Raw genomic sequence first — 17,512 nt, 5'->3', positions numbered from 1 at the left:
ACATTGATGGATACAGATACATGCATTCATACATACATAATTATATGTACAGTATATGGATACATATATCCATACTTAGTTACTTGCATTTATAAATGTGTACGTAGATGGGTACATACATATATTCATACGTAGGTAAATGTATTGATACACAGTTAAATGTATACATACTTATATACATAGGTATGTAGATGGATGGATGGATAGGTACGTACTTGGAAACAAACATGCAGCTATAGGTACATACATTCATAGGTATGTATATAGATACATGCATATATTCATTATTGGTTATGTGCATTGATTTAATAGATCTATACATTGATACATGCAAGCATATAAAGATATGTAGATGGATACATACATATATTCATTCCTTTATAGATCAATGGAAACACGCATGGATACATTTACTGGGTATATTCATGCTTTGCTATGAAGTCCCCAGCCAGAGCATTGGAAGTGCTCTGGCCAGGTACTCCAGGACTGGAGGAGCCCCTGATGTCACTGTCCATATATAGACAGTGACGCCAGTGGCTTCCCTGTGCTTCAAGTAACGCTCGGCCCGGGTAGTTTGGGCGTCTTATCTTCCTCCCAACGTATACCTTGGACGGAAGGAAAATAACGCAGTGTGAATCAGACCTTATACAACTTTTCAAAGGACACATGATCTATCGCTCAATAGCTTTTATACAAACATACATTGAGACTGCAAAGCAGAGGACATGGAGCGGGGTATAGCAGACATACATGATACCATACAGTGAGCTCTACTGGCCAGTCAGAACTGCTCAGAGGGTTCACATAATTCCATAAGACTTGTTCACAATCCTTTCAAACCTTAGGTCTTCTCGCTTTGGGCTTTTTATAGATGCCTGTAGTTATAATGTTCTGTCTGGTGACATATGACCCATTATATGATACTCCTATTAAGAGTCCCTGATGTCTAACGAAGACTGGAACCATAATCATGATTACATATTAATTTCAAGACTGGACAAGTTCCAATAGCCATGTAGACGTTACACTCAAAATGTGCTCCCTATTTTCTGCTGAAGTAAAACGAACTCCTGGAGAAGTCTTGCAGGCTCCTGAAGTCCACAGCTTATCAAGTGCTGTATTCAGACAGTACTCATATAATGTATTCCTATAGCCATCCTGGTGTATTTACAGAAACAATTATTTTCAGCCCTCTGCTTGCGCTCCCTGCCCCCGGCTTGGCGCTGAATCGTTACTTGTAAGCGGTGTTTGATGTTCATTATATGGCTTAAACTCTCTATATTTCCTCTGAAATCTGGATCACACGGTCGTATTGGTGGAGAACCTGTAACATCCTAAAGCATTAAGAGGAAATATACATTTGCTGGTTTTGGGTGTTGGTATTTGTGCACAAAGTTCTTTGGAGTTTTTCTTTTTCTTTGTTGGGAGGTGGTGATGGCATCTCACGTGGTGTGCCAACCCAGTGCTGGTCATAAATTGGCTGACATGTGGGAATGACTGCTGCCGGGCAGGATGAAATGTACCAATATGATGCCTGGTGGGAAGATTCTTATGCAGTCTAATTTGGAGTCACAGCATAGATAGATGGAGACAAATAATTGTTTAAATTTGGAATCCTAATCTTTTTTTACCGTATTGTAACTGTCTCTGGCCACCTTAAAGGAAACCTTCGCTTTTAATTCCATTTCACAGTTAAATTCGACATAAAAGTTTTACTAATACTTTGCGTCACTGATTTCGAGTTGTTTCATGTGTTTTTCTCCATTTAGAACTGCACCTTTTTTCAGAATCCTGCCGGTTACCCTTGGCAACTGACAGTTTAGCTCCATCCTGCTGTCAGACATGTGACATAACTGCTTACCTCTAAGGTCATCCCTCATACACACTTTTTTTTTTTGCGTTTTGTTAATGGAGTTTGTTTTATACATACGTTTATGATGGCATTTTTCATTTAGCGTCATTATGTACATGCGTTTTTTAAGTATTATAGAGAAGCCTATGGAAAAAAATGCCACATACCCAGACACCACTGACCCTAAAAGCGCAGCAAAAAAGCTACAAATCAAAACACTATGCATGTAGACGTACTCCTATTTTACCATAGACTTTAAAGTAACATCTGGCCGCAGAGTTTCTGGGTAAAAATAAATAAAAGTGAAAGAAAAACACCACCGAAAACTAGAGTAAACGCAGTTTGTGAATTCAGCCGGCTAATGTAAGCTCCCAGCATTCACTGCTCTATGGTAACGGGAAATCAACAAAATTCTAAATTTACCTTTAGACACGAACAAGGGGAAAACGTTATATATTTCAAAGATAAATAAAACAAAGTATTTACAAGTAGAGACGTTTTTTATGTGGATTATAACTGCGGAAGGTTGTAAATTGCTGTTTAAATGCAGAGTTTTTCTTTAAGATGTCCCTGTTGGGAAAGAATAAAACACTCCACTACTCTCACCATGGCATCATATAGTCTTAACCTCCTATGTGTTAACCCAGTTCTGAAATTTCTGAACTGGTTTCCTGTTTACCCGTTTATTGCAGGTGTTTTTTCTTTTTTGCTTGTGTGTATTGTATTGTTTTTTAATTGTTTGCTTCGATTGGAGTGTACAAAATTATTTATTGGTGTCACAATCTCATCATGGCATCAGCAGATATTGAATGCGCAGAGATGCCTTTTGAGCTAGTGGCTAAATCCTCCACTCAGATTCACCTTTTAACACCATTTTGCAGTATAGATGTCCACTACATAGAAACTCGAGTAGGTTTTGAAATTCTTTTCCTCTTGAGCTCTACTGATACCAAGTTCATTCTTATGTAAATCTGCAGTCATAATTTTGCAGATTACTGAGCTCACATCTCCCTGTAAGCCCTGCTGATTCAGTGTCTGTACAGAACTGAGCTCTGCTGAATCACATTCTTGGCAGTCTGGAGTGCATTGAATTGTAAGGAGCTCAGATTCACCTTCAAGGGTGTCTGTTAGGACATTGTCAATTCCATTTGTAACTAATGATTACTGCAGCAACCAACCGGGCTGTGTATGCGCTCTGATGCTACAAGATGTAACCCTGGATCAGTACAGTCAAGCAAAGTATTTGCAAAGTCACTTTACTTTTTATGTAGATTTGCATCTAGATGTCAGATGTATAATGGTGTTCAGTGGTGAGCCTTTATGCTTTTTATTCGGCACAGCATAAAACACCTGTATAAGCAGGTGAAAAGACTAATCTCCGTAACACTATACTCATGGAGATCTAGGATATTCTCTACTGGGCAGCCATTACGGAATAATTTGGAAATCTGCCCATGTAGCAGTAAATGTCCTTTTGCTGTGCCAACCTTTTGTTGATTGGGTGATCCAGACACCAAGAGATTTGCCATCACCCCTTAATCATAGGTCTTAATAAAGGTTGTCTGTTTATCCGAGGAGGCGGCAAACTCCTATGCTGCGAGTCATGTCCAGCCGCCTTCCACCCATCCTGTCTCAACATGGAGATGCCACAAGGGCCCTGGAGCTGCAACGACTGTAGAACTGGAAAGAAGCTGCACTACAAGCAGATCGTATGGGTGAAGCTAGGGAACTACAGGTAAGTGCACACTCACCATGTCGTATAGCTATGGTAGAACTCGGACTCTCTATGTGCATCTATATTTTACTTTAGCGACAAAGATTTTTAGTCATTGTCTTACTCTAGATTTCCCGTTAATCATTGGGGGACACTGCGCCATGGGTATATGCTCATGTCACTAGGAGGCAACACTAGGCGGGAAAGAGTCTTGGCTCCAACCAGGCAGACTATTCCCTTCCCACAGACGCTGGCTGACTCCGTTTTAGCCTAGTGTTGTAGGAGGCAGACCAGGCCTGGTACTCAGGTCTGCTGCTATTTTTTATTTTCATTTTATTTTATTTCTTTAGCTGCAGGTAAATTTTCAACCCGTTTAGTCTGTCAACCCCCTGTGGGTGTCGGGAAACTAGGCATTCCTCTGCTCATTTTCTCCCTCTCCGCCAGTCACCTAAATTATGTTGTCTGCTTCTGCAGGCATAGTGCCAGTACCCCACTATATGTGCGAGGTTACTGAGGAAGTGACCCTGAATAAACCTGAAGAAGTCTGAGGGTAAGTATGTTCCCACCCCCACCCCACTAATGCTATTCTACAGGCAGCTATCTGGGGTAAATACTGGGAGTCCCTTTTTTCTGGGGCTTTTCTTTTTTTATTGAGTAGTGATTACTCTCTAGGACCGTTTTTCTGGGCTTCTAGCCTGCTTCCCTTATCTTTGTACTTTGGTTTTTGACGTCCTTGCCGCTCCTCCCGCGGTCGCGGCTGTTTGAGAAACTCATTTAGTACCCGGCTTTTGTCTTGTGTAGGACGCAGTCAGTTCCTACTATTGGCTCTGCCCCAGGCCTGTTAGCTGGTGGGGCTTACCCTTCAAAATGCCAGCATCCTCTTTTGGCGGGGCGTTAACCTTAAAAACAGACCTCCGCATATCTATTCTGATGCAGCTCGTCTTCTGGTGCCATCCTTCTCCTGTCTTCAGGTACATGGGGACACAGCTCTGGTAGGTCAGTCTATTGGCTGTATTATTTGTTTTTCATACTTCCCCCATGGGGTCATTTTTTTCTTCAGATTTTACTTACTTTTTGCGTTTCCTTCTGTCGTGTCTTCTCGGTAGGATGCTTCCAAGCAGCTTATACAGGTGGACAAGGCTACTTTTTATGCATGTGTTGGTTCTGATATGTTTACTCCCAGTCAGCCACAGTGCTTTCTATCCAGGGCCCCCCAAATTGCCCCCCCCCTGAGACTGTGGCACCCCTGAATAGACTATGTCTTTTTGTCAGACCCTAGGGGACATTTAAAAACTATCCCAGTCCATGGTTCAGTGAGGCGTTTGCCTTCACCGATTGCAGCTGAACACAGTGGCCCTCGTTCTTTTCAGTTAGATAATACTTAATCTACTTTTTGCTGCAGATCCCATAAGAGGCGTAGGAATGCCTTGAACATGTCTCATTCCTCGTCAAGCTCTTTCTAGGGGGATCCCATTACATTCTGCAATGATCATGTGACCTCCAATGTGGGTAAGTCTCTTTCTTCACATGTGTCTTCAGACTCCATATCAGAACAGAAGGTTAATACGTGCTGTGAGGAACACTTCGCATTTAAAGGATGATCCTATCTCTCTCAGGAGATACTTTGTTTTCTATTTCATGAGGATTTATTCTTGTTATGGTCTGTGTCTCCTTCTGTAGATCCGCCTATTCTGCTAGGTTATCAAGAACCACTACTAGTCCCCTGGCTGAGGTAGCTTCTCTCAACGAGCCTCTGGACGAGAGGTTGTATTTTCAAGATAAATTTGTTTTTGTGGCTGCAGGTTCCTTTCAGTGTTTGGCTATTAAATCCACTTGCGTGAGCATGGCCTGTTAAGTGTGAGGGAAATAGCTGCATCACAGCATCCTATCTGGAGAGCCGCAGCAGGAGTTCAAAATATCTTTTTGTCCATTCTTCAAAGCATCTTTTTGAGGCCGCCCGTTTCAATGCTTCTGTTAATTCTGTTGCCATCCGGCGTTCGGCTTGGCTGAGATCTTGGGCAGCGGGTCAGGCATCCAAGAAGGCCCTGAATGGCCTTTGCTTCACTGCCGACCGACTTTTTTGTAAACGTCTGGATGAGATTATTTCTGAGGCTACAGACAGTAAGAATTCTCTTTTACCTCAGCACCGCCCTCCCTGTATACGGCCGTCTCTCTGGTTCCACCGTTTTCGCTAATTTCCCAATGTCTCCTCGCAGAGATAATTTTTCTTTCAGATCAGACAAGAGAACAAACCAGACTAACGACGGCCATCTTCCAAGCCACGGTCCAGCTTGGTAGCCGCGGTCCAGAGGCCCACCTTTTAGCAAAATACCTTCAGCATGAGGGATGTCCAAATGGGGGGGGGAGGACTTTCCTCTCAAAAGACATGGCTCGCTCAGTTGGACGACACCTGGGTTCGAGAGGTGGTGTCTACGAGATACAAGATCGTTTTTGAGGCTTCCCCCTGCTTCATTGATTCTCTCTGCTCTGCCTTATTCTAGGGATAGAGCTTTTGCTTTTTCCCGTGCTGTTAGTTCCCATCTCCTGCGGAAAGTTATTGTCCCAGTTCTTCAGCTGTAATGATTTCAAGGGTTCTACTCAAATCTTTTTACAGTTCCCAAGAAGGACGGATCTTTTCATCCAATCAGGTCTTGAAGATATTGGACCGTTTCACTCACATTCTATGGTTTTGCATGGAATCCTTAAGGTCGGTCATCACATCACTTGGAACAGGGAGAATTCCTCTCTTCCATCGATATTTGCGAGGCATACCTTTTATATCCCATTACAAGGACCCACCTTTTCCTTCGTTTTGTAGTGGGTACTCTACATTTCCAATTTGTAGCTCTCCTTTTGGGCTCACCTAGTCTTCTCAGGTCTACACCAAGTTCCTGGTGAATCATGGTGCTTCTCTGTGCCAGGGGAGTCGCTGTCATCTCTAACCTGGACAGCCTCTTGGTCAAGGCACCCTCCAGTGAGGAAAATCTTCACTCTCCAGATATCTCTGGACACTTTTAGAAGGTTCGGATGGATCATCATCTAGGAAAAATCCTCATTGATCCCAACTCAGAGCATGGAATGTTTGAAAATGATACCCAACATTAGGACAGCAATGGTCTTTCTTCCGGTGGACAAGGTAACCTCCATTCGGAGTGTGTAGGCTTTTCTTCGCCAGGACACTCCTTTATCTATCTTTTTGCATGCGAGTGCTGGTTCAGAATGGTGTCGACCTTCGAGGCGCTTCCATATGCACAGTTCCACCCTAAGTCCCTTCCGAGGGCAATACTAGCATGCTGGGACAAGTCTCGGAGTCGCTGGACAAATGGATTCTTCCGCCCGCTTAGGTCTGCCAGGAGTTGCAATGATAGCAGTTCTCCCTGACCATCTCAATGGGTTGTTTTGTTCCTCCCTTCCAGTGGCGTGTCATCTCAACGGATGCCAGTCTGTCCGGGTGGGGTGCAGTTTTTGGTCCTAACACAGTTCAGGAAACTTAATCGCAGGAAGAAAAATAATTGCAGATCAACCTGTTGGAACTGAGGGCATATTTCCTAGCCTTCTCCCACTGGAATTTTCTTCAGTGTCGACTGGTCAGAATCCACACAGAAAACTCCACGACAGTTGTTTATCTGAACCACCAGAGTGACACCAGAATCCGGGTGATTCTAGTGGAAATCTCTTGGATCCTACTATGGGTGGAGCAACATATTCCAGCGCTATTAGCGGTCCACATACCAGAAGTGGACAATTGGGCCGCAGATTTTCTCAGCCGAGAAAGACTAGATCCAGCTGAGTGGTCTTTTCACCCAACGGTATCTAATCAACTGTGCCAGAGGTGGGACTTACTGGATGTGGATCTCTTTTGCATCCTGTCTCAACCACAAGGTTCCGACCCATGTGGCCAGGGCACGGGCTGCCAGTGCCATGGCAGTCGACGCACTGATCACTCCATGGAGAGAGTTCTCTCTTCTGTCTCTTCACTTCTAGTCTTGCTCGGAGTGCTCAAAAGATTCAAGAGGGAGGGCGATTCTGGTGGCTCTGGACTGGCCTTGCCGGTCCTGGTACACAGGTCTAATCTATGTTCTCGCGGAAGCTTCATAGCGTCTTCCGCTTCTACCCGACTTTTTTTCCCAAGGTCCACTATTCCACCTCACTTTACCTCAGATGTACATGAAAAGCTTATTTCCGCTGGTGTGAACGCAATAATTTCTATCATATGAAATGTTCCACACCTAGAGTCCTATTCTTCCAGCAATCAGTCCTTGGACAGGGACTTCGATTCTCTTCTCTGTGGTGTCAGATTTCTGCTCTGTCCAATCTTTTTCAGAGATCTTAGCTTTTCGTTCTCAGGTGAGGACTTTTTTGTAGAGGGTGGCTCATGTGTACCGTCTTTCAGACATCCCATTGAGCCTTGGAATCTTGATTTCAATCTCGGAGCTCTTCAGGTGACTCCTTCTGAACCTTTGAACTCATGTGGGTTTCGGAACTTGCTGCCTTGTCCTGCAAGTCACCTTTTTTGGTCATCCATAAGGATAAGGTAGTGTTCTGACCTGTTCCATCTTTTTTACCTGAAGGTAGTCTCTGCCTTTTATATTAATGAGATCAGTCTCCCATCCTTTTGCCCCTCCTCATCCCATCTGAGGGAACAGGGCTTTACATTGACTTGATTTGATAAGAACAGTCCGAATCTATCTGGCTGCGACAGAGTCGTTTCGGCGCTTTAAGGGTTGGCCAACATCCAAGGGTTGGCCAACATCCAAGGCCACTATTGTGTGTTGAAACAGGTCTGTGATTTTAGAAACCTATTGGTCCAAGAATAATGTTCCTCCCCTTTAGGTTACTGCTCATTCTACAAGGGCTGTGGGTGCCTCCTGGGCGGTCTGACATAAAGCTTCAGTTGCTCAGGTCTGCAAGGCTGCTACCTGAGCTTCTGTGCAAACTTTCGCTAAGTTTTACCAAATTAATTCTTTGGCTTCTGTTGATGCCAGTCTGGGTGGCAGAGTGTTGCAGTCAGCTGTGTGTTAAGTGGGTCACATAGCTGTTCTTTTCATTTGTTATTCCCACCCTCTGGAACTGCTTTAGGTCTTCCCATGGTGCTGTCTCCCCTTATGATTAACGAAAAAACAAGATTTAAAAATCTATTTCTCGTTGAATCCATTGGTGGACACAGATACCGCCCTCTTATTTTTTGTTTATTCTAGGCACGGGATCTGTACTTTTGTTTTCTCCCAGGACTGTGGACATGTTTATATAATTTTTTTTCCTACTGCTTTTGTACAAACTGATTTAGCCAGTGTCTGTGGGAAGGGTATGGCCTGCCTGGGCTGAGACCAGACTCTTTCCCATCTAGTGTCGCCTCCTAGTGGCAGGAGCATATACCCATGGTACTGTGTTTCGTATTGGATTCAAAGAAATAGATTTTATAGTGAGTAAAAAAAATCTTGTTTTCCATATATTCATGCATAGCTACATTCAGAATTTGACAGACAACTGAGCTCACATCTCAAGTAAGCTCTGCTGGTTCAGTGTCTGTACAGATCTTTCTTTGCTGATTAACATTCTTGAACATGTAGTATCATAGTCAGTGGCACATCTAAACCTTGCCTCCTTCATAGCATATAATGATGAATATGTAACCTCTGATATTACCAGGTGGTGGCCAGCAGAGATCTGCAATCCAAGGTCTGTCCCGCTGAATATTCAGGGACTGAAACATGACATAGGAGACTTTCCAGTTTTCTTCTTTGGCTCACATGATTACTACTGGGTGCACCAGGGTCGTGTTTTTCCCTATGTAGAAGGGGATAAAAGCTTTGCTGAGGGCCAGACCAGTATTAATAAAACTTTCAAGAAAGGTAAGCGCGATATGTTCGAATCCACAACATATGAGTTCATCATCTCATCTTGCCCCTTTACATTTCATTATTTCTGGATTTTATTAGCTCTTGAAGAAGCTGCTAAAAGATTCCAGGAGTTAAAGGCACAGCGGGAGAATAAGGAAGCTCTGGAGATAGAACGCAACTCCAGAAAACCTCCTCCTTACAAGCACATAAAGGTGAGAGTTATATTGCGTTTTAAGGGGCTTCTCTGGGGCTAGTAAAACCGAAACCGAGCCAGATTGTTCATGCCCTGTGTCTACTACTCTACTATTTGAATAGAATGGGGCTTAGCTGCAATACTAGGCAATTCCTGTGGACAAGTGGCACGGTTTCTAGTGGGGGGCACTAATTTTTTTCTTACCCAGGAACATACCTTAATTACCTCATCATATGTTGCAGACCATTTTCTTCTACATGTACATTGGCTCAAATGGAGGCTCTATATACTGGTAATACTGTGTTATACCAACTTAGTACCCCCAAAAAGCACATGTACGCCACTCTCTGGCTCCAGAGTACTCTCAACACTTTTAAAAAGGGAGGTCACCTTTTAAGGTCTACATCCACCTGTTCTTTGCTGGCCAAAAAAAGTTCACCCTTTTCTAAGTCCAGAGAGGTCTGGCAGCTTTGCGCCCCAGCAACATCTTCTTCTGAATAATTAACCATATTACACATGTTCTTGTTCAGTCCTCCAGAAAGTGAGCTGCTCTTTAGTCTCGGATTTACACGGCACTGAAATATATAGTACAGTGTCTGAGAGTAAGGCTTTTTATATAGATTATGATTTTTTAACATTATTGAAGCATTTTCTATATATTTTACACTCCTTGTTGGTAACAGAGCAATTAATCCTTAATATAGACACTTTACATTGTGCCTCTTATTATGTCTTTTTCAACAGACCAATAAAGCTGTAGGGAAAATACAGATCCAGGTGGCCGATGTCGCTGAAATACCTCGTTGTAATTGTCGTCCCACTGATGAAGCCCCTTGTGGCCTGGACTCCCAGTGCCTGAACCGCATGTTGCTGTACGAGTGTCATCCACAGGTGTGCCCGGCTGGTGAATACTGTCAAAACCAGGGCTTCACCAAACGCCTCTACCCAGAGACTGAGATCTTCCGTACAGACAGGAGAGGCTGGGGTCTCAAGTGCAACAGAGATATCCGCAAGGTATAGTCATACTGGGCATCGAAAAATATGTCCATTTTAATACAGTACTTTACCCATTCCCGCAAAATGACGTACGTGTATCTTATTGGCGGCGGGTAATGGACAGTCACACTCCCACAGTAAGGGCCTGGATCTGAGAATACTCTGATCCCACCTGTTTAACCCCTAATACACTGTGATTTGATTCTGATTGCGTTGTGGACAGAGGTAGAGGACTCCCTTTGGTTTGCTTTGTTTTTTATGGTTATGGTTGATGGAATGCGAGCAGGCATAAATTAGCACCTTTTCTAAATTTGCTTAGTTCTTAGTGAGTTAACTCCTTAACGCCGAAGGACGGATATATCCGTCCTCAGCAGCTGCTAGTTCGCGCAGGAGGATGGATATATCCGTCCTGTGATGGCGCGGGTACTGTCACTGTACCCGCACGATCAGCGGCAGGAGCACGGCTGTTATACACAGCCTGGCTCCTGCTGCAACTGCCGGAATCGAAGCGCGCGCCGATTCCGGCAGTTTAACCCATTAAATGCCGCTGTCAATAGTGACAGCGGCATTTAATGTGTTTGACAGAGGGGGGAGCTCCCTCTGTCACCCGATCGGCGCCCCCGCAAACAAATCGCGGGTCGCCGTCGGGTTTCCATGACAGCCGGGGGTCTAACAAAGACCCCCAGGTCTGCCTTCAGCATCTGCCTGTTAGGCGATGCCGGAGGCATGACCTAATAGGTTGCCTGTCAGTTTTAGACTGACAGGCAATAATGCTTTGGTATACTAAGTATACCAAAGCATTATATATGCGATCGGCACATCGCATAGTGAAGTCCCCTGGTGGGACTAAAAAAAAAAATGTAAATCCGTTAAATAAAGTTTGTGAAAAAAAAATACAAATAATTACAGTCAAAGTCAAATAAAACTACTTTTTTGGCCCAAAAAGTGGTTTTATTTAGTAAAACGGTCAAAACAAATCACACATACACATATATGGTATCCCCGCGATCGTAACGACTTGAACAATAAAATGAACATATTAATTAAACCGCCGGATGAACGGCGTCCAAAGAAAACGCAAAAAACAACGTCAAAATTCTCTCTTTTCTCCCATTCCCCCCATAAAAAATAAAATAAAAGTTAATCTATAAGTCCTATGTACCCCAAAATAGTACTAATGAATACTACACATTGTCCCGCAAAAATCAAGCCCACGTACGGCCACATCGACGGAAAAATAAAAACGTTACGGCTCTTGGAATGCGGCGATGCAAAAACAAGTAATTTTTTTCTAAAAGGGTTTTTATTGTGCAAACGTAGGAAAAACATATAACACCTTTACATATTTGGTATCCCCGTAATCGTGCCGACCCACAGACTAAAGTTAACATGTTATTTACGCTGCGTAGTAAACGGCGTAAACTTATAACGTGAAAATCAATGCTGGAATAGCTGCTTATTTTCAATTCTCTCCTAAAATAAAGTTAATAAAAGTTAATCAATATATTATAAGCATCTAAAAATGGTCCAATTACAAAATACATCTCGTCCCGCAAAAAACAAGCCCTTATACGGCTATATAGACGGAATAAAAAAAGAGTTACGACTCTTGGAATGTTACCGTGAAAAAACGGAAAATAATCCTTGGTCATTAACGTGCAAAATGGCCCGGTCATTAAGGGGTTAAAGAGGTTCTCCATTATTATGTAAATAAGGCTTAATCAATGTATAATAAAAAGTTCTGCAACTGACTGAATCATTTAAATTCACTGACCGCAAACAGAGAACTTTATGGTGAGGATTTGAAACACAAAGTATTTTAGAGCAGAACATTGCATGCATTTTCATGAAATAATTATTAATCTTTATTTACACAAGACGGTAACGCCTCCAATATCCCAGGTCGTACGTTATACTACTACAGATAAATGTTACTAGAAATTGAATGTCCACACTTGACCAGGATTTGTTTTTTTTAGTCTACATTTCTTATATCTTTATAGGGTTCAAAGTAACATTTTTCTAATAGAGATTCCAAATTCCCTTCTAAGGCATACAGTTAAATGATAAAATTCTGCTTTAATGTGGATGCCACTAGGGGGAGCTGTTTTACTGTTCTATTATAGTGTATGTAGTGGCTTCAGCTCCTACGCTAACAGCCCAGATCTGAGGGAACCGATCTGGGGGGGAGCAGACACTAAATGCTGGACAACCCCTTTAAAGAGAACCTTTCACCTGTCCATACATGTGCAGCTGAGTTCAGCATGTAATGGGCAGGGCTGCACAAACCCTGGGGCACCTTACATTTTTTTTCCCTACCCTCCTCCATTATTTTGATATCGGTGCTGTTATATTTGGTGCCCAATATTTAAATAACCCCCTGAACTGTCAAGGGGGCGTGTAACATCGCTGTGACACTGTCCAATCCGCTACGGACAGCGTCACAGCAAGAGCTGGAGAGAGGAGAGCGTGTGCGTGCATGCTCTCACTCTTCAGCTCTCGGTAGACAAGGAGAAGACTGATCTCTCGCAAGAGATTACACAGTCTTGTACTTGTCTGGCAAAGGGGCGTGTAATGGCAAGGGGGCATGTCACTGCTACGGACAGTGCAAGAGCTGGAGAGAGGAGAGCGTGTGCACGCGCATTGTTCTCACTCACTCTTCAGCTCTCGGCAGACAAGAACAAGACTGTGATCTCTCACGAGAGCTGAAGAGTGACAGTGCGTGCATGCGCGCACACGCTCTCCTCTCACCAGCTCTGCAATGTTACACGCCCTCATGCCATCTATGAAGGGAGCTGGGTGAAAGGATTGTATACAAGCATAGGTATAGTGGGATATATTGGTTTCAAGATGTAGGTATAGAATGGAATAATAAGGGGGCAAAGCGGACACCATAATTATATATGGGGAAGGGACAAGGTTGCTTTAAGACAATATAAGGCACATCTAGTGATTAATCCTATACACTTAACAAATTTGTACAGCAAAGAAGATTACCCCAATATAAGGGGAAGGCTACCGGAAACTGATCACCCTTCTTGTCAGGGCTAAATTCACCACTACATTATATGCTCTGAATTTCCTGGTTTTCATTTGTGTTTTTTATACTCTAAATTTAGTTTGTATTCTCAGTTGTTTTATTATTTGTTATAGGGTGAATTTGTCAATGAGTACGTTGGGGAGCTGATTGATGAGGAGGAGTGCAGACTACGCTTGAAACGATCCCATGAAAACGGAGTTACCAACTTCTACTTGTTGACAGTCACAAAGGTGAGAGAACAGGGTTACCTCTGCAGAAAATGCTAAATAGTTGCTGCCGACATTGGAGAGAGGATCTTCTTTAGGATATGGCTCCTAATTCCAGACAACGACACATCATGCAGGTTTCTCACAGGGATACTTTTATTTGTATTTAGTGGCATTAGCTTTCGGAGACTTGTATAACTCTTCCTTAATGACATTTAATGTGATTACTCCTGCATTTCAGGATCGCATTATAGATGCCGGTCCTAAAGGCAATTACTCACGGTTCATGAACCACAGCTGTAACCCAAACTGTGAAACACAGAAGTGGACGGTAAACGGGGACATCAGAGTTGGGCTGTTTGCCCTTTGTGACATACCTCAAGGTACTTTCTTTCTTTTTATATTAGATTGATAGCTAAATGAATTGTAATTGAAAGCGGACCTCCAGTGATCCACTTAAAAACCTCTTCGGATATGCCCCCCCCTGTGTAAATTCAAGTTTCTAATCTAGAAAAAAAACAAATTAGGGTTCTTTGCTGTTTATTAGATTCATTTACTTACAGGCTGCTCACTACATTCATTTCAGTACGGGGCAGAGTGGCAGGAGATGGATTTCTGCAGCCCTTTATTTCCCCCTTTCTGATTCCTTAGATAGATAGATAGATAGATAGATAGATAGATAGATAGATAGATAGATAGATAGATAGATAGATAGATACGAGATGCAAACACATAAAAAAAACGCACCAAATTGCTGTAAAAATGCATGTGGTTTTCGGAACCGGTTCTTCGATGCGGTTCTAACCGCACCTCAACCTCAATGTGTGAATGGAACCTTATCAAACATTTGTGAAAGAATGGGTTATTGTAAAGAGATCACTGAATCCCAGCGCGGTCCTGTAATAGGATGCCACTGCTGCAACAAGTCAGTTCCTGAAATTTCTTCCCTCCTAGATAATCCATGATCCACTGTAAGTGGTATTATTGTAAAGTGGAAGTGTTTAGGAACCACAGCAACTCAGCCACGAAGTGGAGACCACATAAAGTTACAGAGCGGGGTCGCCGAGTGTTGAGGCGCATAGTGTATAAAAGTCGCCAACGCTCTGCTGACTCAATAACTGCAGAATCCAAACCTCTTCTGGGATTAATATCTGCACAAAAACCATGCCCGGGAGATTCATGACATGGGTTTCTATAGCGGAGCAGCTGCATGCAAGTCTTACACCACCAAGCACAATGCCCAGCATCGGATGGCGTGGTGTAAAGCAGCCGCCACTGGACTCTGGAGCAGTGGAAACGTGTTCTGTGGAGCGATGAATCGCCTTCTCTATCTGCCAGTCTGGTTTGGTTTGGTGAATGCCAGGAGAACGACACCTGCCTGACCGCATTGTGCCACCTGTAATGTTTGGTGGAGGAAGGATGATGGTATGGGGTTGTTTTTCAGGGGTCGGCCTAGCTCCTTAGTTCTAGTGAAGGAAAATTTTAATGCTTCAGCATAACAAGACATTATGGACAATTGTAGCTTCCAACTTTGTGGGAACAGTTTGGGGTTCGTCGTTTTTCTGTTCCAGCATGACTGTGCCCCAGTGCCCAAAGCGAGGTCCATAAAGACATGGTTGGGGGAGTTTAGTGGGGAAGAACTTGACTGGCCGCACAGAGCCCTGACCTCAACCACATCCAACACCTTTGGGCCCCCCTCCTCCAACATCAGTGTCTGACCTCACAAATGCTCTTCAGGATGAATGGGCAAAAGTTCCCACAGTCACATTCCAAAATCTTGTAGAAAGCCCCAGAAGAGGGGAAGCTGTTTAAGCTGCAAAAAGGGTCCAGCTCCATATTAATGTGTACAGATTTAGAATGGGATGTCAAAAAAGGTCCTGTAGTTATAATATGTAGGTGTCCCGATAAGTTTGTCTCTATAGTACGACCCTCAAAAGCATTTCATAAGTAATGTATATATCTGAGGCAGCACAATGAACTAAATCAGAAAGAAAAGCCTCCTTTAAAAATCTAAATCACTACCATTATGTACAGTGAAGAATGGATGACATATGGAAATGTCTGGACTCTGGAATACATTTTTTTTGCTTATCTTATGTACCTGTTCTCCTGTGTTTGTAACTGGATAATCTCTCTCTTATAATGTCTCTAGGAACAGAGTTAACATTTAACTATAACCTTGACTGTCTGGGGAATGGCCGGACGGAATGTCATTGTGGGGCAGATAACTGCAGTGGCTTCTTGGGGGTACGACCTAAAGTAAGTGAATACTGTTTCATGAAGCAGATGTATATATTTTGTTATGGGAATAGTTTTAGTTTCGTTTTTTCATTTTGAGCAGTGAACTTCTTTAGGGCTCATGCACACGGCAGAATCTTGAGCACGGAGCATGTACAACTCTTTGATATGGAGCCGTACAGGCTCCGCTGGACTTTATATATATGGAGGTATTCTTTTAGAAGCAATGCTTCCTTATACCTCCATACATACACTATCCGAAGGAGTGGCACAATTTTTTTTCTAAATTTATACAGAAGCCAACAGAAAAAAAAACCCTCTATGAACTGGATGGAAAATGGGGATACTGTAGAGGCCTTATAGACGTCTATGGCAGCCCTACAACAGCTCCATGATACAGGCATGTGCATGAGCTCTTATGTGTAGGTTTACCTGTGATAACTGTTGTATTTTACATCTAATGTACTGACTTAGCCATTTTTATTTTTTGTCGCATTCACAGCTGAAATTTTTTCAACATTCCCTGCTTGTTCAGTGTCTCTACAGTGCTTGTTCTTATGATGATTTTAGGTAGTACTACTACCTCCTTTATATTAGGGTCACTAGGGTTATGCCTAGTTCCCCTAATTTTTTCTTTTACTAACGTCAATCGAATTGCTTTGCTACTAAGTAAGGGAATACAATTGCATAGTAAATAAAGGGAAATATTTATTATTACAAACAGTAATCACTCATTAATCATCTAATTAATCATTAGATATAAAATACAGCAAACACAGTAAATAATCACAGTATAGTATCAGTGTATCCCAATACACATAAAAACGTAATATGTATTGAATACACAGACACTACACGTGGTACAGTATAAACAAGGTATCACAATCCTAATCTATACCACCACCCACTTACCTAAACATACATATATACTTTGCATTACAATACATACACGCTCACTATTTCTGTCCCATTCCCTCTTAAATATAACTGTCCCTGTACACTTAGGGTTAACAAGAGATGTGGAGGATAAAGTGTTACCAGGGGATATTCAGGTAAAGGGTTAATGACCAGGCACGTGGGAAAGGGTTAACTAGGGATGTACTCAAGGGAAATGCAGGTCAGCAAGGGTTAACCAGGGGTGTGTACCAGGGGATGTGCACGTAGGCAAATGGTTAACTCAGGGACAAAGGGATGTACAGGCAGGTGGGAAAGGGTTAACCGGGGGATGTGCAGATATGGGAATGTGCAAGTGATGTGAGGGTAAACCAGGGGATGTGCAGGTAGGTAACTAGGGATGGATGGATAAAGGGTTAACAATGGGCAATGCTCGTTGTATAGGGAAGGTAAGGGTTAAATCAGGGGAAATGCGCATAGGTAAGGTTTAGAAAGAGGAGACGGAGAGAGAGGGTTAAGTGTAGCTGTGGCTACACTTG

At 42.9% G+C, this 17,512-nt stretch overlaps 1 protein-coding gene across 5 annotated transcripts in view; it reads left to right on the top strand.

The window, feature by feature from the left end:
* The window catches only part of NSD3 (nuclear receptor binding SET domain protein 3), a 131,901-nt gene that overhangs the window by 99,575 nt on the left and 14,814 nt on the right, over positions 1 to 17,512 (top strand). For 3 of the 5 annotated variants that reach the window (XM_075858827.1, XM_075858830.1, XM_075858829.1), the window contains 7 exons: positions 3,431 to 3,587; positions 9,216 to 9,418; positions 9,506 to 9,618; positions 10,344 to 10,613; positions 13,749 to 13,865; positions 14,083 to 14,224; positions 15,994 to 16,100. In XM_075858827.1, the coding sequence (XP_075714942.1) occupies positions 3,431 to 3,587; positions 9,216 to 9,418; positions 9,506 to 9,618; positions 10,344 to 10,613; positions 13,749 to 13,865; positions 14,083 to 14,224; positions 15,994 to 16,100 (1,109 nt within the window). Of the gene's footprint in view, positions 1 to 3,427; positions 3,588 to 9,215; positions 9,419 to 9,505; positions 9,619 to 10,343; positions 10,614 to 13,748; positions 13,866 to 14,082; positions 14,225 to 15,993; positions 16,101 to 17,512 lie in introns of all 5 variants that reach the window. The other 2 variants (XM_075858825.1, XM_075858828.1) reach the window with 1 other exon arrangement.

Source organism: Rhinoderma darwinii, chromosome 3, assembly GCF_050947455.1.
Source record: "Rhinoderma darwinii isolate aRhiDar2 chromosome 3, aRhiDar2.hap1, whole genome shotgun sequence".
NCBI lineage: Eukaryota > Metazoa > Chordata > Amphibia > Anura > Rhinodermatidae > Rhinoderma > Rhinoderma darwinii.
Note: the sequence above shows the minus strand (reverse complement) of the source record. Positions and strands in the feature narration are given on the sequence as shown.